This window comes from Triturus cristatus, chromosome 6, assembly GCF_964204655.1.
Source record: "Triturus cristatus chromosome 6, aTriCri1.1, whole genome shotgun sequence".
In the NCBI taxonomy this organism is placed as follows: domain Eukaryota; kingdom Metazoa; phylum Chordata; class Amphibia; order Caudata; family Salamandridae; genus Triturus; species Triturus cristatus.
The window spans coordinates 1,114,481,259-1,114,506,590 of record NC_140589.1 but is presented as its reverse complement, the minus strand read 5'-3'; the positions used below and the strand labels follow the sequence as shown (position 1 = coordinate 1,114,506,590).

Below are 25,332 nucleotides of genomic sequence, written 5' to 3'. Positions count from 1 at the left end.
GTACTTAATAAAGGTATTTTGTTGTGGTGGCGACATGCATTGGCATGTACTGCTGGGAAGGTTTTTTCAACTGAGTGACATTATGTTTGTGGGATATTTGTGGTGTTCTTGCTTTCTGTTTTCAATATATCCATGACTGTGTATAGCATCTTGTTTATGGATGGAACCTAATGAAGCTGGTGAACTGATATGGCAACTTCATACAAGTATAGAGAAGTTTTGACTGAATGAGAGAGTTTATTTATGAGACACATGACACTCAAAGGTATTTTTTTTAAAGACGTTTCTAATGCTACACTTGAGTTTACTAGATGTTGTTAGACTTTCAAAGAGTCTCTTTTTCATCATCAACATAATTTATTCGGTTTTTCAGCCAAAAAAGTACAAACAAACAATTACACAATGTGTTTTTCCAGTTGTTCATGGACAATGATTTGTGTTGTAACCACACTCTCATCACCAGACTGCCCCACATCGGCATCAGAGGAAACACCCTCAAGTGGATCACCTCCTTCCTCACAGGTCGCCTACAGAGAATCCGCCAACCGCCCATTACCTCGGAGCCTAAAAGCATCATCTGTTGTGTCCCCCAAGCTTCCTTCCACAGCCCCACCCTCTTCAACGCATACATGATGCCTCTGGCTGACATCATCTGCACCCACAGACTTATTTCATACACACACTAATCCTCTCCCTCACAGAAGACACCGCCACCACCAGATCCAACTTCCGGCATGCCATGACCAACGTCGCCAACTAGATGAGATCCAACTGCCTGAATCTGAACAAGGACAAAACGGAAGTGCTCATCTTCGGAAGGCACACCTCCCCATGGGACGACAAATGATGGCCCACTGCACTCGGACCCTCACCTACCACTCACGCATGCAACCTCGGAATCATTCTGGACAGCGATCTCACCATGAAGCACTAGGTCAACGCAGTAACCTCCTCCTGCTTCCACACCCTCCACATGGTTCGCAAGATTTTTAAGTTGATCCCCGCCAGCACAAAGAAAGCGGTGACTCAAGCCCTCGTCACCAGCTGACTGGACTACGGAAATGCACTCTATGCCGGAACCACCTTCTCAAACGCGACAGACCATACAGAATGCCACAGCCAGAATCATCCTCGACCGTAGCAAGAAAACCAGCATCATCCCCCACCTCAGAAACCTCCACTGGCTCTCCATCCAGAAGAGATGCCAGTTCAAGCTTCTGACTCACACCTACAAGGCCCTCCACAATGCCGGACCCTCCTACATCAACCACCGCCTGACCTTCCACCAGCCGACCAGACAACTCCAATCCGCCTTCCTCGCACACATCCCCTGCTTCCAGCAGCGCCGCAGTGGGGTTGCACTTTCTCCTACCTTGCTGCCAAGTCGTCAAATGACCTCCCACTCAACTTCTGAACCTCCCCTTCACTAGCCGACTTCAGAAGGTGACTCAAGACCTGGCTCTTGGACTAAGCCCTTCCATACTCCAGAGCCTGGATACCCCCCAGAGTGATAAGCTGCAATCTCCCCCATCTCTCCTTACTCTACTTCTTTTGCCACAGAGAACTGCCGCCAGAAAAAGTTGCGTTGACCTGCAAGGGCCGAATATCCAACCCCATGGCTACCATTGTGGTGTCCTAATTACATTGGGGTCTATTCTGACTTTTTAGACCTTTCAATATTTATCATAACTTAAGGCTCACAATGGGTCGCACCTGGAAAAAAACATTGCAGCTGCTTGACCTCGCACACTCTCAGCCTACTCCATCAGACAGTTCCTGCATGAAGGTGACAGAGGACTTTATACCTCACAAAGGCCGACCCATCAATGGACAAAGTAGACATTATCCTGCAAGAGATCCGAGACTCCAGGGTGGCTACTGAACAAAGGCTTGGAGCAATCACTACTGGCCTAAGACTCTTTAAAGATGACCGTATCAGCCAGCTTACAATGATCAACACTGAAATGACCCCATCCTCTCTTACACCCTGTCAAACAAAACAGACCTCTGTCATTGACCAGCTCCGTAAACAGGTCATGCAACTACGTGAATGGGCAGAGGATGTGAAGGGACATACACACTGGAATAATGTTCACATTGTTGGAAAGCCTGAAAACGTGGAGGGCCCTAATGCCACTCAGTATGACTTGGCTGCAGAGTGTAGCGGCGCGGCACTGCGTATTAGTACTGTTCATGGTCGAGACAGTACACAGGGTCCCGGCGCGTTGCCTGCCTCCGGGTTAGCTGCCGTGTCCAATCGTGGCCCGCATACTAAATGTAAGCACTCGTGATATACTCCTCAAGAGCGCTAGGGAGAATGCTCCTATTACTGTGCAGAATGCATGCTTTCGGTCCAGCACTAACACTCCTCCTATCAGGCTCTCAAAAAACTGTTACGGGTGGAATGCCTGACAAATACACTCATTATCTCTGCCAGGCTCAAGGTAATCCACAACTAACTCGCCCTCTTCTTTGAGGCACTGGAATCTGCATGGGATTGGATGGAGCAACAATTTTCTGATTCCCAGAGTCCTTGGCCATCTGTGCTGCCGGTATCTAAAGCTCAGTGCCCCTTCTCTGAGGCACGTTCATGGAACTGTTCCCAGAGTCTTGACCTGAACTCGGACAAGACGGAGGTCCTCATCCTGGGATCATCACCCTCCGCCTGGGACGACTCCCTGGGCACCGCTCCCAAACCAACAGACCACGCACGCAACCTGGGCTTCATCCTGGACTCCTCCCTATCGATGACCAGACAAGTCAACGCCGTCACATCTTCGTGCTTCAACAACCTGCGCATGCTCCGCAAGATCTTCAGATGGATCCCCACCGAAACCAGGAAGACCGTAACCCAAGCACTCGTCACCAGCCGAATGGACTACGGGAACACCCTCTACGACGGAACCACAGCCAAACTTAAAAAAAGACTCCAACGCATCCAGAACGCCTCCGCACGACTCATCCTGGGCATCCCCCGACACAGCCACATCACCGGACACCTGAGAGACCTGCACTGGCTCCCAGTCAGCAAGAGAATCACGTTCAGACTCCTCACCCACGCACACAAGGCTCTCCACGACCTGGGCCCCAAGTACCTCAACGACCGCATGACCTTCTACACGCCCACCCTCCAGCTACGATCGACCAGCCACGCCCTCGCCACCGTTCCACGCATCCGCAGAGCCACCGCCGGAGGAAGATCCTTCTCCTACCTGGCAGCCAAGACTTGGAACTCCCTCCCTACCCACCTTCGGCGAACCCAAGACCATCTCTCTTTCAGGAAGCAGCTCAAGACCTGGCTGTTCGAGCAGTGACATTTCCCCTTACCCTAGCGCCTTGAGACCCTCCCGGGTTAGTAGCGCGCTTTACAAATGCCGTGATTGATTGACCGGTGCAGCTCCTTCTGAACAGCCCCTGGACAGTAGGAGAAACGCACTGCCATTGAGACCTCAATCGGAGACCAGCGACAGCATATTGGTTTCTGCTCCTCAGCGGGCAGTGCCCCGGATTCAGACTCCAGCAGCAGCATGGCATTGTTCCCCTCAGTCACACCCCAAACGGCCAATGACATTGTTAGACCTGGCACCATTGGCGTGGGTCTCCCTTCCATTTTTCACTGTTGCCTACTGTGTTTTACCTATGTTTTTGCTGGTCTAGATGCTTTGGGCACTTTGCCACTGCTATTCAGTGCCAATGCTCCCTGTTGTAAATTGTTGTATTGGATTAGTGACTCCATGATTGGCTTATTTGATTTACTTGTCAGACCCTAGTTCAGTGCACCATGTGTGCCCAGGGCCTGTAAATCAAATGCTGCTGGTGGGCTTGCAGCACTGATTGTGCCACCCACAGAAACAGCTTGTAAAGTTTGGCTCAGGCCTGCCATTGCAGAGCCTGTGTGCCGTCTGGGACTGCCATGTCGACTTGGCAAGTGTACCCACTTGCCAGTCCCTAAACCTTCCCTTTTCTGCATGTTAGTCACCCCTAAGGTAGGCCCAAGGGCAGGGTGCATTGTATGTGAAAGGTAGGACATGCCCTGATGTGTGTGGCATGTCCTGATAGTGAATTACAGCCAATTTTGTTTTTCACTATTGCAAGGCTACCTGTTCCCATAGGCCAGAATGGGCAGTTTAATTATAACATCTTATAATCCTAACTGACCCAAGGAACAAGGAAGAAATTCGAGTTTAGTATTCCTGAACTCCGAATGTGAAAATACATCTTTTAGTGTGGGTGATTTTTACATTCTGTGTTTGAAAATACCACTTTTAGAAAGTAGGTATTTTCTTGCCTAACCATCCAGCATGCCTCTGCTAGGTTTGTGTATTCCATGTCTGGTTTGTGAGTGACAGGGGGCTGGAGAGGGCCTTGGCTCCAGCAGTCTGCCTTCAGAGGACAAAGGATTTTGCAGTATAAATATTGGTGCCCAGACCCCAGAACTTTAGATCACTTCTGGGAATCAAGACGAACCCTTTGCCAAGGAGAAGAACCGGAGAAGCTGGAGGAAGATTACTGCCCCCGTGCTGTTGCTGTTTGGGGTTGGCCGGCAGTGGTTACTTTATTGCCAAGGAAAGGAGAAAGGGAACTTTGTGTGAACTCTTATTATCTTGAGGAAGATCTCCAAGGGCTTGTGACTGAGCTTGACTCCTGTTCTGAAGTCTCAGGGACACAAAGACTTCACCACCAGCTCCCCCTGAATTCCCTTGCTGGGAATTCTACTTGCAGAGAGGTGCCTGCTGTTGTTTGGGCCCTCTGAGAAGACTGCGTGTCGCTGGGACCTGGAAGCGCGACTCAAGGAGGAGAAGTGTGTCGCCGCCACAGCAGTTGCCGTCGCATCGCAGACGAAGTGTGTCGCATCACCAGAGAAGCATGCCGCCGCCGCAGAGGTGGCCGTCGCATCACCGGAGAAGCGTGTCGCAGGGCCTGTCGCAGCTCCAAAGTTCATCGATTTTGCGGCACCGGCGTCGGTCGTGCACGCATCGCATCCACGTTGTCACATCGCATCAAAGACTCCATTTTGTCGCATCGCACCGGATCGTCACATCGCATCTTGGCGCCATCTTGTCGCATCGTAACCGGAATACAGTACGAAACCGATGCATCACCTCCTACCTGGTAAAGAACTGACGTATCACCCCCCCTGCGCTGCAGTAAGGAACCGACTCATCACCTCCCCTGAAGCAAGGAACCGACGCATCACCTTCCCTGTGACACTTTTGTTTGTTTTGCGTGGCGCATCTAAGGTACTTTGAGAGTAAAGTGTTGCTGTTACCATCTACATTGAACTAAGCTATTTCTACCATTTTAAAGACTTATTTTGACAACAGTATTGTGGATTTTTGTTGTTTGGTCTTGTGTTAAGTCTAGATAAAGATTACTTATTTTTCTAAACTGGTGTGGTGTCCATTTGGCCTGTCTGCTCTTGCCAAGCTACCAAGGGGGTGAGCAGGGGTTATTTTAGGAGTGTAACCCCTTACCCTCACTAGAGGAAAGGGTCCCTATTTGGGCAAAGGTGCATGCCATTGTCAACTACCCCCATTTCCAACAGACATCCTCTGACGAATGGTACGGGTGATGGCTCAGGGCAGGGATTGCCCCCGATCCTTTTGTACTGACTAAAGAGATTTTTTTTCTTGCGAACAGCTTGTATGGACGATGTATGGGCCCCACAGTATGCCACTATGTTACTCATGACAGCATCATCTGAATGTGGTGCCGTAATGTTTGCACATTGACCCTGAAGACACCTGTGCGTCCCCCTCTCGGGCACATAGCCTTGTTTGCAGTTCCCCGGACCCAAGGACTGGCCTAGAGGTTGTTCCGCAGCAGCGCTCACCTCCTCTGCTTTATTAATCAGTTAATAATTCCGCTCTAGCAGCACGTTGTGGATTCCGGGGCTCGGTAACTGTGCCATCACCTCGGATGACCTCCCCTTTTGGTTGGTGGTATGTCCTACTCCACACACCCCTAAAGTGTTCTGTTCGAACATGTTTCTAACAATTTTGGATGAACGATTGTTCTTCGCTGGATCTTGTTGTGGGGTACTGTTTAAATGTTGCTGCCATCATTAAGTGCTGGGTATGTGAATGTTGTTATTGTGCAATGGGTGGAACATGGATATATCCTGAATGTTATCTTTTATCATGCCTGATGTCGAGTATAAATACATCACAACTTGGAACGTCAAAGGTATGGTATTCTTTCAGAAGCGGTATAGATTTTAACACAACTCAAGCGTCGCATGGCTCACATAGTTTATTGCATGAGACGCATCTGTCACTGAGGCTGTTAAATAACGTAAAAGATAGCGGGGACAGATGTTTCATACATCCTATATAGCCTTCGCATGAGGAGCAGCGATCTGGTTGCACACAGGGTTCCCTTCATAGCTTAAGACACCAGGGTTGCCATAAATGGTTATGTTTTTATTGAGGGCACACCGGATGGGAAACAGGTGGTTCTTGGCAGCATCAATGCCCCTAATGCAAAGCATGAGGCTATTTGGCGCATTTATCTACCATCCTAACAGACTGAGCACAATATCCCTAGGTAATAGGAGGAGACTTCAAAGCTGTCCCAGATGTTAATCTGGATCACTCCCACCCATGCCCCCCCACCGGTACGTGCACTATCTGACAGGCCAAGGACTTACAGCAGTGGGTTACAGGATGGTCGCTATCTGATGCCTGGCACAGTAGAGATGCCAGAATGCATGAATACCCCATCTATTTGCCAGGCATAAACTGCATGCACAACTTGTCAGGACACTTTGCACTACATTCCTCCAAGAAAATGTCACCCACGCAACGTACTTGACTAAGATGCTGTCCAACCATAACCCTCTCGAACGATATCCTGTGATTGGATTCTGGCCCCCATCCCTACTTGGCGCATGCAGCCCCAACTACTGGAAGACAGTGTTCAAAGACCCCCTGGCCACTGCAATTGACTCATACTTTGCTAAAAAAAAATGAAACAGCCTCATTGCCACTGGTGGTATGGAAGAAATTTAAGGTAGTGGTGAGAGGCGTGTCCATCAGTACTATTGTAGGGGCCCACAAAACAGTCCCTTAAGACCTTACCTGCATCGAGAATCATTTACATCCACTGGAACAGACCGTGACTGAGGATGATGCCCATGCAGCTCAGTTACAAGAAGCGACAATTAGTTAAGTTGAGCTCCTTGAACGAATGTGAGTAATTAATTATGCGTACACACAGAAAACACACACAGACACTGCACCCTTAATCAGGCCTACGCCGTCAGCCTCTCTTATCTCATCGGTATTCACACCTCAACATAACCGCTTAATTACCCAATAGGAAGTGAATAAGGCCTTTTGAGATTTTTACACCAATATTAATAACACACCTCCCACTCCTGACCTAGCTGCTATTACTTCATTCCTGGAGAGCTTGCTATTCATCATCATCAAAAACTTTATTTCGATCACAAAGATCTTAAAATTACACGGACAAAAGAAAAGGCAAGTTAAGATGGATAAAAAGATAAAAGCCACAAAACAGATACAAATCTTACGTATATACAGATAAAAATTACGATAAAAAGATTTCATACAATGAATTTTGAGCGTTTGATCCCTAAAGCTTGCCAATATTAGGCCAAACCAAAAGCTATTACTCTGCGAGTATTTGTAGAGAAAATTCTCAATACATCAAGGTAGCGGCCAGGGCCAAAAAGCCTACACAAGAGAATTATCCACTTACCCCTCTGGATCTTATTAAGGGGGTAAAAAAAATAAAAAATACACTAAGGATTCAGGGCTTTCTTTACAAGCTGGGCACTTGTCATCGAACGGAACATTAGAATGCCACTTATTACAAAACAGTTTGGTGGGAAGGGACTTATACCAGAATTGGAAGTGGTATAGGCTTGGTGTTAAATGAATGCCCAAATAATCAAAAACAGAAACTTGTTCTAGAGTACTGTTCCCTGCGCACATACATCTATTGGCTATCTTTGCTATTCCTTTGGAAAAAATCATATATTTTGTTTTAGCCTCATTTAATTCGAGAAGATGCTCATTACAAAAGAGTATAAAATTGTTTAATAGCTGTTGGAGGCTTTGTGCGGTCTATAATAGCGTATTGTAAGCAAATAGAAGTGCGGGCTCTCTTCTGTCCCCAATTGTACGGGCATCACACTTGTCCCTACAGGGGAATCCTACTACCCCATTGATGAAGAGTTAGAATAGGGTGGGTGCTGGGACACATCTCTGTCTCACTCCACGACTTATTAAGAATGGCTCTGTTATCATAACGAGAGTAAGTGGGGCCCCGGTACCACCGGAACCCAAACGCTTTTTATTAAATATATGGGAAGCAACAGACCTTAACAGACCTTAACACCACGGCGCAATCCTGGGCTACACTGGGAATGATATTAACTTAGAGAAATATTGCCAAAATCTGGGGAGCGTGGAACACTCCCACTATAACGGAATGGGGTAACGATATGGATACAGCTATGGTGGCGGAAAAAACGGTATACATACACAGAGGATGCCCTAAAAAATGGGAACGATTATGGGGAAAATGGTGTGGTATATGTACGATACCCACAGTGGACCTCTCAATGAAAGACATTTAACGAGTTCAAAGTGGCCAATAACGAAATTAAATACCTATGCACATGTAATGGTAATGTACAATCATTGTTGCAATGGCGTACAATACGAAAATATGTAAGATGTCATTGATTGATAGGAATACAGTCACGAGTCCTCCCATCTAACCTGGACTGTGTTTGCTGAGTGTAGGCGGATTAAAATATCAAAATTCGAGGGAGGCCCATCTCTGCCACCACCCTCCATCGTTTGGCTTGAGGGACCAGATCAAAGGCGGTGTGCAGGTTCACAAAGGCAACATACAACTTTCCCCCTTTAGTGGCAACCTCTCTCCAATAAATGCATTGGAAACAAAATACCTGATACAACGTCCTAATATTAGCACAAAAACCCACCTGAAAATCTGTCAAGATAGTAGACTTTGAGATCCAAGCCTGGATCCGAGCCAGTACTTGCTTGCAGAAATTTTTCTGCAAAGGGTCAATCCAACTGATGGGTCTGTAGCTGGCCGGGTTAGCCCTATCACCTTTCTTATAGATTAGTATAATCTCGGCTGTATTCCAAGAAGTAGAGATTTCCATGCCTAAAAGGATAGCATTAGTAAACATTTTAATATATGTGGCACAGACTTTTGAATCCTCTCTGTATAAATCATTTGGAATTCGATCAGGGCCAGGGGCTCCAGCTGGAATACAGGAGTGAATAGCTGCTTAGGCTTCTTTAAGGGTAATGACTAGATCTTCGGCATTTCCCGGAGAGGCTTTCTCACTTGTGTCTATATACCCCTCTTCCTCTATATGACCTGGAGTATATATGGGCCCAAAATGGGTTACCCACTCTTCTGGCTGGACTGTGAACTCTAAAGCCAACATTGGACAGTTCAAACCGCGAGCTGCTTTTTTCCAGAAGGTCTTGTTAACTTTGGCTGCCAGTGCCCTGTGTAGGGAGGACCATAGGGAACCTTCCCATTTTTTCTTGGTGGACTCTAGAGCTTGTCTATATCTTGCTCTACATAGCACCATATCAGTGCACTCCTTGGAGTTCACTGCATGTAAGAGCTCACCCTGCTTTCCGACAATCCTGATTATATCAATCTGGCACAAGAGCTGACCTTTCCCCTTCTATTTTTACGGGGAGTTTCTTCTCTTTTTTCGGTTGGCCCACAAGATCCCCCTAATCTGGCTATAGAGTATCTCATGCTGATTACACAGCATCTCTATTAATTCTATTTTAAGGAGTTTGGACAGCACTTCCACCTCTGCACCAACTTTGTGTTTAACCACTTCCAAAATCCCCATGTTTTCCTCCACCCAGTCCCATCTGATTGTTCTCACATTATTTGTAACAGACAGCTTGCCCAGGTCAGTCTGCTCGGGTTCGCTCTCTGCCTGGTTAATTAGGGAGAGAGTCAAGGCATTATGGACACTACCAGATCTTTTCACTACTTACATGTCAGATACTAAAGGCCATAGAGCTTGCTATTACCTAGTATATCGGCCCCCAACAGGTAGGCGATGGGTGCTCAGTTCACTCCAGCTGAAATACAGCAGGTCATTGACCATCTCACTTGTAGCAAAACGCCGGAATCAGATGGACTATTTTTAGAATTTTATGCCACACGTGAAACGCACCTGGTGCCACAATTAGACCAGCTTTATGGTGCGTCGTTAAAAGCAGGATAATTGCCGCCCACTACAAGCCAGGTGCTAGTCACTTCTATACTGAAATCAGACCAAGCTCTGGAAAATATGTCCTCCTACAGTCCCTTGTCCCTGCTAAACACCAAATATAAGATCTTAAATGAAGAAATGGCATGATGTTTGCTCCCTCTATTTCCATATTTAATACATGCAGACCAATATGGTTCTGTCCTGCGCTGTAACACCTCACTCAACATACACCGTTTTTATCAGAACGTAGATGTTGCTTGTAGTCATTATACAATATCTGAATGTCTTTCACTAGGCCTACGACAGGCCTTCGACATGCTGGGGTGGGATTTCATGTTTGCTGCCACTGCACGTTTCAACATCTAACCTATTTGTGTACCTTGGGTTAAACTATATACACTAACCCCACTGCAAAGAATATAGCACATTACAACGCAATGTATTACATTGTGTGCTTTTACAATGCGGTCGTTACTACGGCCGCAGTTGTTAGTACGAGATGCAATTACATCGCAAGTCATTACAACAACTTGCAGTAGGGGGGCGTGCTGGACTTAGGAATAGTATTATTTACTGTTCCTACTCCAGTGTGCGCAACAGTAGGGAAGGTGTTGGAATTAATTTCCAATATCTCAGCGCCACCTACAGCAAGTCGTTGTAATGACTTGCCATGTAAATGCATCGCGTACTAACAACGCGGTCGTTGTAACAACTGCGTTGTAATAGTACTGCGATGTAATGCCAGCGCTGTAAACGCTGTTTCCCCACTGCGAAGGTCAAAACTGAGCCATATATATCCTTCTTGTATCGGTATCCCGTGGTACCAGACAGGGATGCCCCTTCTCGCCACTATTATAAATATCTAGCGATACAGCCTCTAGCATAGTGCATTAAACAAACAGCACAAGGGCGGGGAATCCCTCAAGGTCCAATGATGCATACTATATCACTGTATGCTGATGAAATGTTATTGTATGTCTGAAATCCTCCCGTAGACCAGTCATCAGTATCCAGACCGCTTCACATGTCTGAAGACTTTTCCGTTCTCCAGATCAATTACAATAAATCCCACGCCAATAAATCCTTTTCCTTCACCAACACCAATAGTGAAACTACCCTGCCTTTTCGGACTACTAGTATACTGCATATTTATCTACCGGATGATGAAAAATTTGCTGGACAATAACTTCTTGAAAACAAGTGCCTAGCTCAAATCGGCTTTTAGGTCACACTGCTCGTCAGTTGCAACACAGATGAGTAGACAAAAGGGTTATGCGCCCAGCCGGTTGTATCACAAATTTACTTGTGATCATTCAATCATTCAATCAATCAATCAGAGAATTGTAAGCGCGCTACTCACCCGTGAGGGTCTCAAGACGGTGGGGGGAGGTCAGCAGATCTGTTTAGCCGAAGAGCCAGGTCTTGAGAGTCTTCTTAAGGTGTTCAGGTAGGGGGAGTCTGATGTCTGACGGGAGCTCGTTCCAGGTTTTGGCCACGATGTAAGAGAAGGAGCTTCCACCTGCTCTGGCTCTGTGGTTGCCGGATCGGAGTTTTCTTTTGGGAACGTGGAAAAGTGATTCTGTCATTGAGGTATTGGGTCCGATGTGTAGGCATTTGTGGACGTGTGCCAGTGGAGCTTTCTTAGGTGTTGGCTGATTTGCTCGTGCTGAGGATGAGTCTGGCGGCGGTGTTCTTTATCATCTGGAGTTTGCGGTGTAGGGACTGGTTTATGCCGGCATAGAATGCGTTTCCATAGTCCAGTCTGCTGGTGATGAGTGATTGGGTGACTGTCTTTCTAGACTCGGGGGGGGGGGGGGGGGGAATCCATTTGAACGTCTTACGGAGGATGCAGAGGGTGTTGAAGCAGCTGGAGGCGATGGCGTTGACCTGTCTGTTCATGGTGAGGGATGAGTCGAGTATGATGCCGAGGTTTGTGGCGTGGTACGAGGGGGTCGGTGGGCTGCCCAGGGCGGAGAGGCCACCAGGTGTTGTCCCATGCTGAAAGGGTGGTTCTGAGGATGAGGACTTCTGTCTTCTCAGTGTTGAGCTTCAGGCAGCTGTTCGTCATCCAGACTACGACGTCCTACATTTCTTTCTGGGAGTGGAGTCTGGCGGTGGTGCGGTCTTTGGTGAGGGATGAGCTGGGTATCATCAGCTTAGAATGCAATGTTGAGGCCATGTTGTCTGATGATGGCGGCGTGGGTGGCCATGTAGATGTTGAAAAGGGTCGGGCTTAGTGATGACCACTGTGGGACTCCGCAGGTGGTTTTCGTGGGATCGGAGAGGAAGGATGGCAGTCTGATACTTTGGCTTCTTCCGGTGAGGAATGATCAGATCCTGTTTAGGGCGGTTCCTTGTATGCCAGCATCGTGTAGTCTGGCGACGAGTGTGCGGTGGGAGACAGTGTAGAAGACTGCTGATAGGTCGAGTAGGATCAGGGCTGCGGAGTGGCCTTGGTCCAGGAGGGTGCGGATGTCGTCTGTGGCGGCGAGTAGGGCAGCCTTGTGCTGTGGTTGCTTCGGAATCCGGATTGGGACAGGTCGAGGACGGTGTTGTCTTCAATGAATCTAGTCAGTTCCCCATTGACTGTTTTCTCTGCAACGTTGGCTGTGAAGGGGAAGAGCGAAATGGGCCGGTAGTTCTTTAGGTCCGTGGGGTCAGCTGAGGGCTTCTTGAGCAAGGGCCTGACTTTTGCGCATTTCCACTTGTCTGGGAAGGGGCCTGTTTTGAAGGTGGTGTTAATGGTGTGCTGTAGTTCGGGTGAAATGGCGGTGGCGGCTCTGTGGTAGATGTGTGGAGGGCAGGGGTCGGTGGGGGCCCTGGGTGGATGCCTTTCATGGATGAGGCAGTGTCTTCGGCCGTGATCGGTGTCCAGGTGGAGATGTTGGGCTGGCTGGTGTGTCTGGAGGGCAGACTGGCTGAGGGGTCTGGTGGATTGTCGACAAAGTTGTCGTAGAGGTTTTTGATCTTGAGGTGGAAGTAGGTTCCAAGCTTATCGCAGAGGTCTTGAGATGGGGTGATGTTTGTGGCTTTGCTGCGGGAGTTAGTGAATTCCTGGATGACACTGAAGAGTTCATTGGAATTGCTGGACTTGGCGAAGATTTTGTTGTGGATTCTGATTCGGTTGTGGTAGTCTGACATAGTGTCCTTGTAGGTGGTATAGTTTCCGGGTGTCTTGTTGTTTCTCCAGTTCTTCTCCAGGCGTCTGCATGTGCGTCTGGCTTCTTGGAGATCGGTGGTGAACCAGGTGGCTTTTCTGGGGCGCTGTTTGTCAGGGTTGCGTAGCGGGGCGAGCTTGTCTGTGGCGTTGGAGATTCACATGTGGAATTCCCTGGTTGGCGTTGGATGTCGTGGTGCGGTTGTCTCGGATGAGGGTGTCTCGGATGAGGGTGGAGTTGAGTTGTTCGTCAGTGACTTTGCTCCAGATCCTTCATGGTGGGTGTGGGGCTGGTTTGCGTGGCTTGGGTACGTCGACGAGGAAGTGTACGCAATTGTGGTCGGTCCATTGGGGTTGCATTGTGTGGCTGAAGTGGACGCTGTTTCCTGCTGCGAAGATGGGGTCAAGGGTGTGTCCTGCCCTGTGGGTCGATGTGGTGACGGGTTGTTTGAGTCCATTGTGGACGAGGTTGTCACGGAGGGTGGTGGAGTTGGAGTCACTGGGGTTGTCGAGGTGGAAGTTCAGGTCTCTGATTAGTATGCAGTTCATTGAGGCAATCGCGTGGGGTGCGAAGAGGTTGGTGATGGTGGTGGCGAAGGGGGCCCAGGGTCTGAGGGGTCTGTAGGCGAGGGTGCCGCGAAATGTGGAGTTGGGGCTGGGCTGGATCTGGAAATGCAGGTGTTCGGCAGAGGGGAAAGTTTTGCTGGAGGTGGTGAGGCGGAGGGTGTTCTTGTGAGCGATAGTACGGCCCCGTCCTGGGTGGTTGGGGCGGTCCTTCCTCTGGATCTTATATCCTTCCGGGATGGCGGTGTTGATGTCGGGCGGAGGAAGCGTTGGTCCAGGTCTCTGTGAAGAAGGCGATGTCGGGCAAGAGAGTTGATTAGGTTCCAGATCTCCATGGAGTGTTTGTGCACGGAGTGCACGTTGAGGAGGATGTATCTTAGGGTGTCGCGGGTGTTGCGTCAGCCGTGTTGGTGGCCAGGGTGGTGGTGAAGGTCTGATGGCAGTGGAGGCAGGAGATCTGACCGTGGGTCGTGTTTGGCGTGGCCTGGTGGCAGTCTCCGAGTTTTCTGGGGTTGAGTGCATGGAGGGCAGCTGTGCTGTAGCGGTGGATGATAGGAGATCCAGGGTCCATGGTGCTGGTCGTGGTCGTGGACGGGCGCAGACGTGCTTGCCTTTGGAGCGCCGGGGGCGCACCTTTGGCGTGCCCCCGGTGCACGGCTGCCATTAAGTAGGGGAGGGAGAGGCTGGGAGGTGGGAGCGGGGTTTTCCAGGGGGGAGGAGCTACAGGGGCAGTAGCGGCCGGATGGATGCAGGCAAAAAGAAAACAGTGGTGGAAGATTAATACTAAAAACACAAATAAACAGTGGTGGCACAACAGAGAAAATTATATGAGTGAAAACGGCTGAAAATACTTACGGTGGCAGCAGGGCGTGGAGCGGGCTGAAGGCCATCCGGTTCCTAGTTGGAGAGCGCAGCAGGCGTGGGCAGCAGCCTCGAACCTCCCAGGAGGAGGTCAGGCTCTGGAGGGAGCTGCGGGGACAGAGTGGACCTAGACTGAAGGTCAGAGGTCTTACTCCTCATTCCTGCACTGGCTTTCAAATTATTAAACCCCCTCATTAATTGACCTGATGTGGGGCTTTGGGAGGCCTAGGGTTGACTTACCCAAAATGGAGCTGCCCCAGGCGACGGTGGTATGGGTGCCCCCAACTTCAAGGCCTACTGCTTGAAGTCGGTCAGCAATTACAATGGCTATCGTTTTAACTGGCAGGCCAAAACCTGACCGAGATCAGCTATACACTACACATGCTTAAACAGGGGAAATTACGCTGCTTTCTCTTCCCAGGTACAGGATCAACGTCTCTGCTTAAGCATGCTCTTACATATTGGAAAACTGCCCTACGCTACACTGACCCACTCTCACACCATGACCCGAACATCCCTCTCAAGGGCCTCCCCACCTTCTTAGGTACACTAACAGCGTAGAGATTGCTGCCCTGGGAGCAGATGGGGGTCACATCAGTTGGAGCACTCTTTGAGGACGGAACCCTCATGAGCCAATAGAAGTTTACTCAGGCTCATGGACTACCAGAGACGCTCTTTTTGGCACATGCTAGTACTATTCAATATGTCCGCAAACATTGGGCACCTTGTGTATCCGAACAAGCTACCCACAAATGTATTCAAGCGATGAATATTTTTGGTCACGGTCGACGTCTGATTAAATGGTTATACAGTTGTCTGCACTTGCACCCAGCTGTGCCTCTGACCGTCCACTGAGCCAAATAGTAAGAGGACCTTTCACATAGTCTCCATGATACAGAATGGGTCTTTGTTATTGAATACCCCAGCAGAATCTCCCACAACTCCCGTTTCAAATGTATACAATTCTCAAAATTACACGGAGCATACCTCATGCCACAAAAACTTAAAAATATGTTCACCCCTGCCTCTTCCAATTGCCCCCGTTGTCACGCACAAGGCAAGGACCTATTACACGTGCTATGGGCCGGCGCTTCACTGTCTTTTAACTGGACGACCCTTTGGACTGCCTTGTCGGATCTGGCTGGGTCAGACCACTGGAATACTGCATAATAATGCATTATCGGAGTATACCCTAGATCTAAAGGCTCCAGAGTTACAGCACGTTTTGTTGATTTAGAACCATTATTAGCAAAACGCCTCTTGACAAGACGCTGGAAGTCCCATGTGACACCTGCATCTCTCAGTGCCATGAGGAAGTGATGCGTTGGAGCATAGCCGAAAGTTGTGCCTTGGGAAGGGAGAGAAATCAGGGTTTACCTAAGCACCCCATCGCTATGGAGTGGGATGCACTGCTTGAATCCTTTAAGTCTCAAGATCTGGATGGTGTATAACCTTTTCCACATCCCCCACTGGTGCCACTCACTCTGCCCTGCGTCCCAGGACACCTTGTGACTGTCCCTAAACAGTAACTAAATGCAACCCTCTGATGATCATGTACGTCTTTGTTATGTGCAACAGGTTGCAATACGTTTTTCACAACACACCATGACACACATACCAAGCCCCCTTGAGATATAGGAAAACTAAGTTCCACCCCCACACAAATATTTTTACTTAGTTGCACACCACTCACAAGACACAGTATCATGATGACAAGTTTGGGGAAGAGGGAAGGAGGTTTTTTTATAGGGATGTGATGTTTGGTATGTTTGCATTACTGTGGGTCATCTACGTGGCAAAATGACCTTATTCCATGTCATCCATGACTGATTAGTTGCTAACTATTGTACACGCCCCCAATCCAGCTATGCTGATTAGCGGATTTTCATTTTTCTCTGCTTTGCGATATGTAGAACATAATAGTGGATGTAATACTACTGTCAACTGTATGGTCTATTGCCCGTCTGAAGTACATCTCACCATGATGTGTATGATATGCTTATGAATCACCAAAATGCGATAAAGTTTGTTTTTAAAAAAAGCCACTCTCCGAGACTTTACTCCTGTCTAAACCCCTTTGCTCCACAGTACTGTACACCATACTACTCTAGGATACTCTAGTCCACTATACTATATGCAACTATTTGTATGTCACTGCATCCCACTTTACACAACTGTGCTCTGACACAGTACTCCACTCAATGCCATTGTACTGTATAACAATGTATGCCAATCCACTGGACACCACTCCGCTCTACAAAACTCAACTAGACTGTATGCCACTGTTTTCGGCATCACTTTCCAAAACTGTGCGACACCCCACTACACTCTACTGTTGAACACACTACTCCAATTTATGACACTTTACTCAACTGTATGCTACGCCACTTCACCCGACTATATTTTATGACATGACACTCCACTTTATGATACTTTGGTCCACTCCACTGTACTGTACTCCACTCAAAGCCGCACCACTGTCTGACACGCTACTCCACTATATGCAACCTCACTCTACAACACTCTACTCCACTTTGTGCCCATCCACTCTAAGCCACTGTACTACAATGTATAACATGCCACTCATCCTCTGTCTAAGATACACCACTCCACTGAATGACACGGCAATCCACTACACTCTCCTCCACTATACTCTATGACGCTCTACTTGACAATTCACCACTCTATAACAGTCTAAGACACCCTAATATTCAGCACCCCATTTCACTGTACAACTCGCTACTCCAGTCTACGATACTTGACTCCGCTATATGAGACACCATGCCACTACACTAATTAACTACACAGTACTACTTTACTACACAGTACGATATGCTACCACACTACTCCACTTGATTCCAACCTAGAAAACTCCAGCCTATGACAATAGACTTTACAATCCTCTCCTCTCCTCCACTGTACAACACTCCACATAACTTTCACTTGCAACACTGAACTCTACAATTTGAAACACCTTTTTAAAAACAATTTAAAAAAAACATTAAAAGCAATGGAAAAAAAACAGGCTTGAAGCTTATAGTAAGGAAGACTTATTTTCCCTATACAAATCGAGTTTAACCTTCAGAAACTTTAAAAATTCTAGAATTATAGTTATAACCTTCATTTACAATTCATCCACCACCTTCAAATAATTATAACTAGTGGACCTCGTTACACATTCTTTTCATCTTACTAACCAGACAACACTATCACTCGCCTTGAACTGGGTTCTCACAAATAATGATACTACACTGTACATCACTATACCGTATAACACTCTCCGCCTCTCTATGCATGACACTACACTCGACAACACTGAACTATGACACCCTACTCCACTGAACTCCACTCTTCGCCACTACAATCTACACACTCTGCTATACTCTATATACTGTACTCAATGACACTCCCCGCCACCACACTCGATTTCATGACACTCCACTTGAACACTCTGCTCTACTGTTCGACATGCTACTACATTGTACAACACACCACTCCACTCTACGATACTCCACAATACACCACGCCACTCCACTGCATAACACTTTACTCCACTGTAAACTATGTGACTCCACTCTATTCCACTTTACAACACTAGACTCTGCGACATTCTTCTTCACTGTACTGTACTCCACTTCACTTTACAACACTCTGATCAATGACACTCCACATTGCGATCTGAAATACATTTTTACTAAAAAATAAAAACAATTAACACAATGAAAAACAAAAGTTAAGGATTACTGATAGTTGGAAATACCTTATGTATTCTTTCTATACAAACACAACTTAAAATACAGAAACATAAAAAATGTTATGGATATAATTATAACTTCAATTGATAATTACCGCATCACCTTCATATTACTATAAGTCACGCACCTCCGAACACAGTCTTGACACCTCACTCGCGACACTAGATTAACTATATAGCTCATGCATTTTCCATGCACTGTTTTCCATGCCCTGGTTATACCCTTGCATAGTACATCACTTAAAGCATGCGCAATCATAAGATTCATAACACTTGGAACTTCTTAAATGACAATATTTGTCACAACACAGCGCATGGTAGAGTGGGCAGTTATAGTTAGTGTGGTTTGGTTAGCAAGCTGAAAAGAGTGTGTAATGAGGTCCGCTACTTATAATAATTTGAAGGTGGTGGATAAATTGTAAATGAAAGTTATAACTATAACTTTAAAAGTTTGTGAAGTGTAAACTTAGTTAGTATTGGGGAAATACGTTATCCTAACTATAACTAAGCTTTAACCTATGTTTTTTTATTGACTATATGAAGATGTTGATTTATGTCTTATTTCACTATAGCCATGAAAAAGCGACAGGAGGTGCAAAATATGCGTTGGCTGTCTTAGCATGAAAAATCAATGTTGCTGCATTCTAATTATCCTTTTGGATATCTTTTGGGAATGATGTTCTGGCTGTTCCTTTCATAATTGCTTATATATTATTAATATAATTCAGAGTTTGGGGCATACATCATGTATTGCTTTTTTGTCAAAACCAGATGATAAAGTAAACTATGAATTAATGAAATAAGGATTTTGTGTGGTACATTTATTATCATCAAACTTAAAGTAATTGCATTTTGGAGTTCAATTCAGATGCCTCCGATTTTTGTGTATGGTAACAATAAGTAGACAAATGTAGATTCACTGTTCTTAATTACACTATACCTATATCGGCATGGTACATTGATGTGAAGTTAAGTGTTGTAAATATAGATATATATATATATATATATATACATATATGGAGACACACAGACACTTATCTTGACAAAATAATGGTATCTGCACTTGGAATTTTGGTAGGGCACCATTAAGATACATAGAATATGAGAAGGAGTTGCTCACTAACTCTGCTAAGGTGATTTCTCCATTATTGGTGATTCGCTATTATGTTGATGAAATCAAGAAGAGAAAATGCATAAGTGTACTTATTACATTTCTATACCTAGGTTTGATCAGAAGCTCAGCTCAGGCTACTTATGCCATCCAGCAGTTGAAAGAGCCAGGGAACAATATAATATTGCCATTTAATGGGAGTTCCATTACAGAAGTGACATACAGAAGAACAGAAGGGAAACTTTTAATTGCATTCACAATTAAATAAAACATTGGCCGCACATTGTAAGAGAGGCACAGTTATTACAGTTGACACTCGTGTGTTCTTTTTCTGTATCTCATTTTTTTCCTCTAGTCCGGTTGCTTTGCAAATAATAATTAATTGTCGCTCCATGACAATAATGTAATCAAGGCTTTACATCGGGTGACTCTGACATTCTCCATCATATAACTGAATCACATAAGATGGTTAAAGTTATACCATGAGAAATAAAATGTGATGCTTTATTTCCTGTACAGAGGAGGTGTTCTAAAGTTAAGATGCGTCTAAATTAAATGCCTAATATTTCATGTTGTCCCTTCACTCATCCAAACGTACTATCTAACACCACTGAAAAAATTCTGTGGAAGTAAAAAATGTGATACAATATTAAGAGGCAGATTAGAGATATTAAATCAAACAAATTACTGAGAATACTGAAATTGTGGACAAAGGAAACGGAACATGCCACAGTAAGTTAAAAAGAATAGTTTACCTAGCGAGATTAAGGCATGGTGTACTTCCTTCATAACATTCTTGTAAAGGTCTTTCTGCCATTCATGTAAAAGTTCCCACTCCTCTTTGGAGAAGTAGGCAGAGACATCAATGAAAGCTGTAGTCTGGAAGAAAAGAAACTCAGCAACTTCATTCAGAGAAAGATAATTTATTGTGGATAGAGTCAATTTGAACAAAACAGAAGATTTCAGCCTCTCACCATCAACTTTACAATTTTTCCCATTCCATTTCTTCCAGCAATGATCAAAGACTTTTATGCAAGCTAAAAAGTGTTGGTCAAAACATTCAGACTGAAATAAAACTGCATAAACACCCATAAAAATTCTGAAACACTGTTAATATGTGGGTACTAATGGTTTGATAATAAATGAAAATATATGTACAGGTACAGACAGGAACAGTGTCCTCTTGTGTGTTTTAGATATAGATATAAGGAGCATCGACATTGGACCTTCATTAGCTCCTTGGTCCCCCCCTCCTTCTTCTGTTGTTGATCTAGATTTTGCACGGCGGCCCAGCCGAGGGACCTTAATACTTTACTTCCTTCTTTTTCTCTCTTTTCGTCAGGTATACATGGCATTACCACTCTGATATTGGGAGACAACTCAGGACTCGGTGCATTCGTTGTGGTAGAGTTCCTAGAAATACCCTCTTGGTATTGGTATTATGAGGTTAATGGGGCAGTGGTCCACAGGACATCTGGAATTTGCCAACTCCCAATAAAAAATCCTCTAGCCCCCTCCCAACCTTTTTTCATTTGACAGGACTTAGTCATTCAACAGGCATCGCATATACTGATACCAGCTATACAAACACAACCGCACATTCTACTTTCTACAGCACAACAGTTTGCCCTGAATCAGTCACCATAAAAAACATGTTCCTGCTTTGTTTGAAGTAACTATTGGTACCGCATTGCGTGGGAGGTTCACGATAATGCAGGGAAATGATATCGTGCGTCAAACAGTTTAGATCCTCTATGCCGGCATTTTCACGCTTTATGAATGCTAATCTAGACATACTTTGCAATATTCTGCCTGGCTGTAAGAACTACAGTTACAAGCAGACTTCTAAATCAGCACGCCCATACGTAGGCACTGGGGAGTAGTTCTCCCTTTGTGCGCACGCGCACCATAGACCGGTACCAGTGCATGCGTATACTGTGTCAGCTCAACAAGATGTCCCGGAAAGGAAAACCACCCTTACACAGATTCCGTAACTATATTCAGACTCGTGCTCTGCAACAACCAGTTTACCACCGTCAGTCGCCTGCACGGGGTAGGTGCATAGGAGCTAGCACCAGGGCAGAACTGTAAGTAATGTGTGAGTGAAGGGACTAGATAACCGAGCAGAGACCGCTCAGGACAATGTCTGCTTCATATTTTTTGCTTGTTTATTCCTGTCTATATATTGTTTTCTTTTTAGCCCGGTAAGGTGCAGGCGTCCATCGCTTTTAGCCAGTGGAGTGACTTTCTTTGCAGTGTTAGGTAAGGACACCATAAGAATCGATAACCCTGTGTTGTGAGTTCTGTAATTTGACATTAGGGGTGTCGATATCTGTGGGCAGCATATATTATGTGGCAGTTTATTTGGGTTACAGGTGTTATCCTTCTTCCTAACCCCCGGGTCTTCATTTATGATCTCGGGGGGGGGGGGGGGGCCCTATCAAACCTGCCACATGTTTGACTAGCCGTTTATGGGTACGTACCTGGCACTTTGGTTTCCCCAACCTATGGCACAGCGCCTTCTGTGGATATATTGATGGTTTCTGGCAGGGTTACATCTGCGACGTCCATGTTCCATGGCGTTCGCATGTGCTAGGCATCCGTTATACACATCTGAGAAGCCGCACAGGGCCAGCGCTCTATTCAGTGCCATTTTTTCATTCACATGTCGCGTATATCTGTCTTCCTTTTTTATGTGATTGATGTGCACACAGCAGTGGCACACTATGATGCATCAAGTTGTACTGATGCACATGCCTGTGATTTTTCCTGTTTTTTCTCCTCCTAGGTGTTGATCAGGAGCGGTTTCCACCATTCAGCTGTAGCCACATTGAGGGTATACAGGTTATTGCCCCGCCCTGACTTACATAGAGGGTATTTTATTTCACGAGCATCTCACCACAATTTGATTACTCTGGTCCTGACGAAGCACCGACGACCCTTATGGCGACACTTGCGCTAAACATGTTGACCTATGACACCCGGGCATAACGTACCTCTGGGGCAATATTTTATCTATGAGCTTATTATTTGCCAAGGGTACATCTTTTTATACATCCGCTGCTTGATTAAATAGTTTTCACCTTCTTGCACGCATCTATATCACCCTCCTCATAGGACCCACACCCCTCACGCCCGCATGCACCATCCGGCAGTCCTTGAAAAGATCTCTGAAAAAGTGACCCTCCGGGGGACCCGTTGGGAATTGCAGCGCCGGCCCAGCGAGGAGCAAACGCCCGATGTTGAATCATGACACCCCTTGGTGTGTGTGTGTGGGCATCAGTGGGCAATAAGTGTTTTTCCCTCTCACCAGTGGGTCCCTTACACCTAGGACTCTTTCCCTCTCCTCCTCCTTATTTTTTTCCCTGTTTTCAGGCGTACGGATGACATTTTGCACCCCGCCACAGGAACAGTGTCCTCTTGTGTGTTTTAGATATAGATATAAGGAGCATGGACACTGGACCTTAATTAGCTCCTTGCCCCCCCCCCCCTTCTTCTGTTGTTGATATACAAAGAATAGTTTACCTAGCGAGATTAAGGCATGGTGTACTTCCTTCATAACATTCTTGTAAAGGTTTTTCTGCCATTCATGTAACAGTTCCCACTCCTCTTTGGAGAAGTAGGCAGAGACATCAATGAAAGCTGTAGTCTGGAAGAAAAGAAACTCAGCAACTTAATTAAGTGAAAGATCATGTATCGTGGATAGAGTCAATTCGAACAAAACAGAAGATTTCAGCCTCTCACCATCAACTTTACAATTTTTCCCATTCCGTTTCTTTCAGCATAGGCAGGAATACTCGTGGTATGAATATAATCAATGAACAAAGGCTTTTATGCAAGCTAAAAAGAATTGGGCAAAACATTCAGGATGAAATAAAACTGCATAAACACCCATTAAAATTCTGAAACACTGTTAATATGTGGGTCATAATGGTTTGATGATAAACGAAAATATATGTACAGGTACAGATATTTCCATGTGTTCTCCTATCAGAAATTGCCAGGTTTGAAGTTCAGCAGTAAAGGAACGTCCTCCGATTACTGAAGAAAAATACTAAAGCTGAAAAGAAGTACACTGGAAAGCTTTTCCCCGGCATACTGTGTGGAAGAAAATTCTACCACTGGAATTTTGTCTAGTTTAGGATTTTCTTGCAGAAAGTGGAAAGTTGCATAATGGGAAAGAATCAAAAAGAGAGCGAGGAAGGAAAGAGGGATGCGTCCTCTTCCACTGATTGGCAATAAATGCAACAACGTGGACGGACCCACTAATGAATCCTTTAGTTTTACCGACTCAGTGCCAAGCACTGGAGCACAAAAATCCAGTGGATTTGTAAGAAGAACCCTCACCCACCAACCTAGTCGGTGGCATGCTTCATCATCGGGTTCCCAGCTGAGCTGCCGAGTGCAACACAGCTGTGCTTCAACACCTGAGTTACAGCGGAGCGTTTTTTTTTGATTGGGCAGTGTGGTGTGTGCTCAAAAAGTGGCGAGGTTAAAAATGTCTCTACGAAGCCCAATTGGGAAAAGATTTATTCATAGGGTCCTAGGACACATTTAAAAACAAAGCAGGGATATAATAAAAGATGAAAAATAGGTCTTCGATATCCCCTAAATACTGGTCGACATGTTTCAGCATCCCGAAAGTAATGAGGCTTTCTTCAGGACCAAAGAACGTGAACTGGTGTAGCCGTACTTACGGACCCACCGACTGGTTGAAATCTGTAAGAGAAAAATATACAACATAAAGGACATACACAACATATAAAGAAGCATTATCATGACTCTTTGCTTGGCTTCATTATCCTTACGCACATAATGTGCTCACCGAAATATTCTGGTGCACTTCGTGAGTCGGATTTATTTTTTTTGTTTACATTTTTTTCTTAATTTCACATTATATTAACAACATGTCGTGAGTCGGAATTTAGGTTGTATTTACATCGCCTCAATCATATGTAGACATACTACAGACACACATTTTAAGCAAAAGGTCATGCATGGTGCTGGGTGCCAGCGTGCATGTCTCTAGGTGAGTGAGCTCCTTGCGTAGTCACAAGTAGGCACGGTCACGGAAGAGCCAAAAACTGTGTGAACCGTTCTTTGGTCATGAAGAAAACCTCATTACTATTGGGGAGGCTGAAACATGTCGACCAGTATTTAGGGGATATCGAAGACCCATTTAACATCTTCATTATAGACCCGCTTTGTTTTTAAAGGTGTCCAAGGACCCTATAAATAAATCTTTTCCCAGAGGTAGCGTGGCTAGCCGGCCAAGATGGCGGACGCACTCTAGCGAGGCTCCGTCCCTTAGCCCGCAAACTCGTAATTTATCCTGCACTTTAGAACACCATCGGACAATTAAACCTCACCTGCTGGGCTGTGAACACTGCTGCGGCTCCACACGCCGAGTTTGGGTGAGCTGAGCTCCGCTGAAGACGCAGAATCCATGCCTGTGCGGAACAGGCATTACGAGGCCACACTGGGACTCTGAGCGGTCCCGCAGGGCGCGCGATTACTGGGGCTGTGACTCGGCCGACTCACCTCGCAGGAGCGAGGGCAGCCTTCAGGTACTTGCGGAGCCTCTGAAGGGAGGTGAAGACAACGAGATCTAGCCCTGAATGCTGCATCGC

The 25,332-nt window shown here is 46.1% G+C and overlaps 1 protein-coding gene across 3 annotated transcripts in view; it reads right to left on the bottom strand.

Moving 5' to 3' along the window:
- The window catches only part of LOC146821043 (uncharacterized), a 366,698-nt gene that overhangs the window by 246,335 nt on the left and 95,031 nt on the right, over positions 1-25,332 (bottom strand). For 2 of the 3 annotated variants that reach the window (XM_085611974.1, XM_085611975.1), the window contains exon 2: positions 20,458-20,581. In XM_085611974.1, coding sequence (XP_085468100.1) covers positions 20,458-20,581 — 124 coding nt within the window. Of the gene's footprint in view, positions 1-20,457; positions 20,582-23,227; positions 23,352-25,332 lie in introns of all 3 variants that reach the window. The other variant, XM_085611976.1, reaches the window with a different exon arrangement.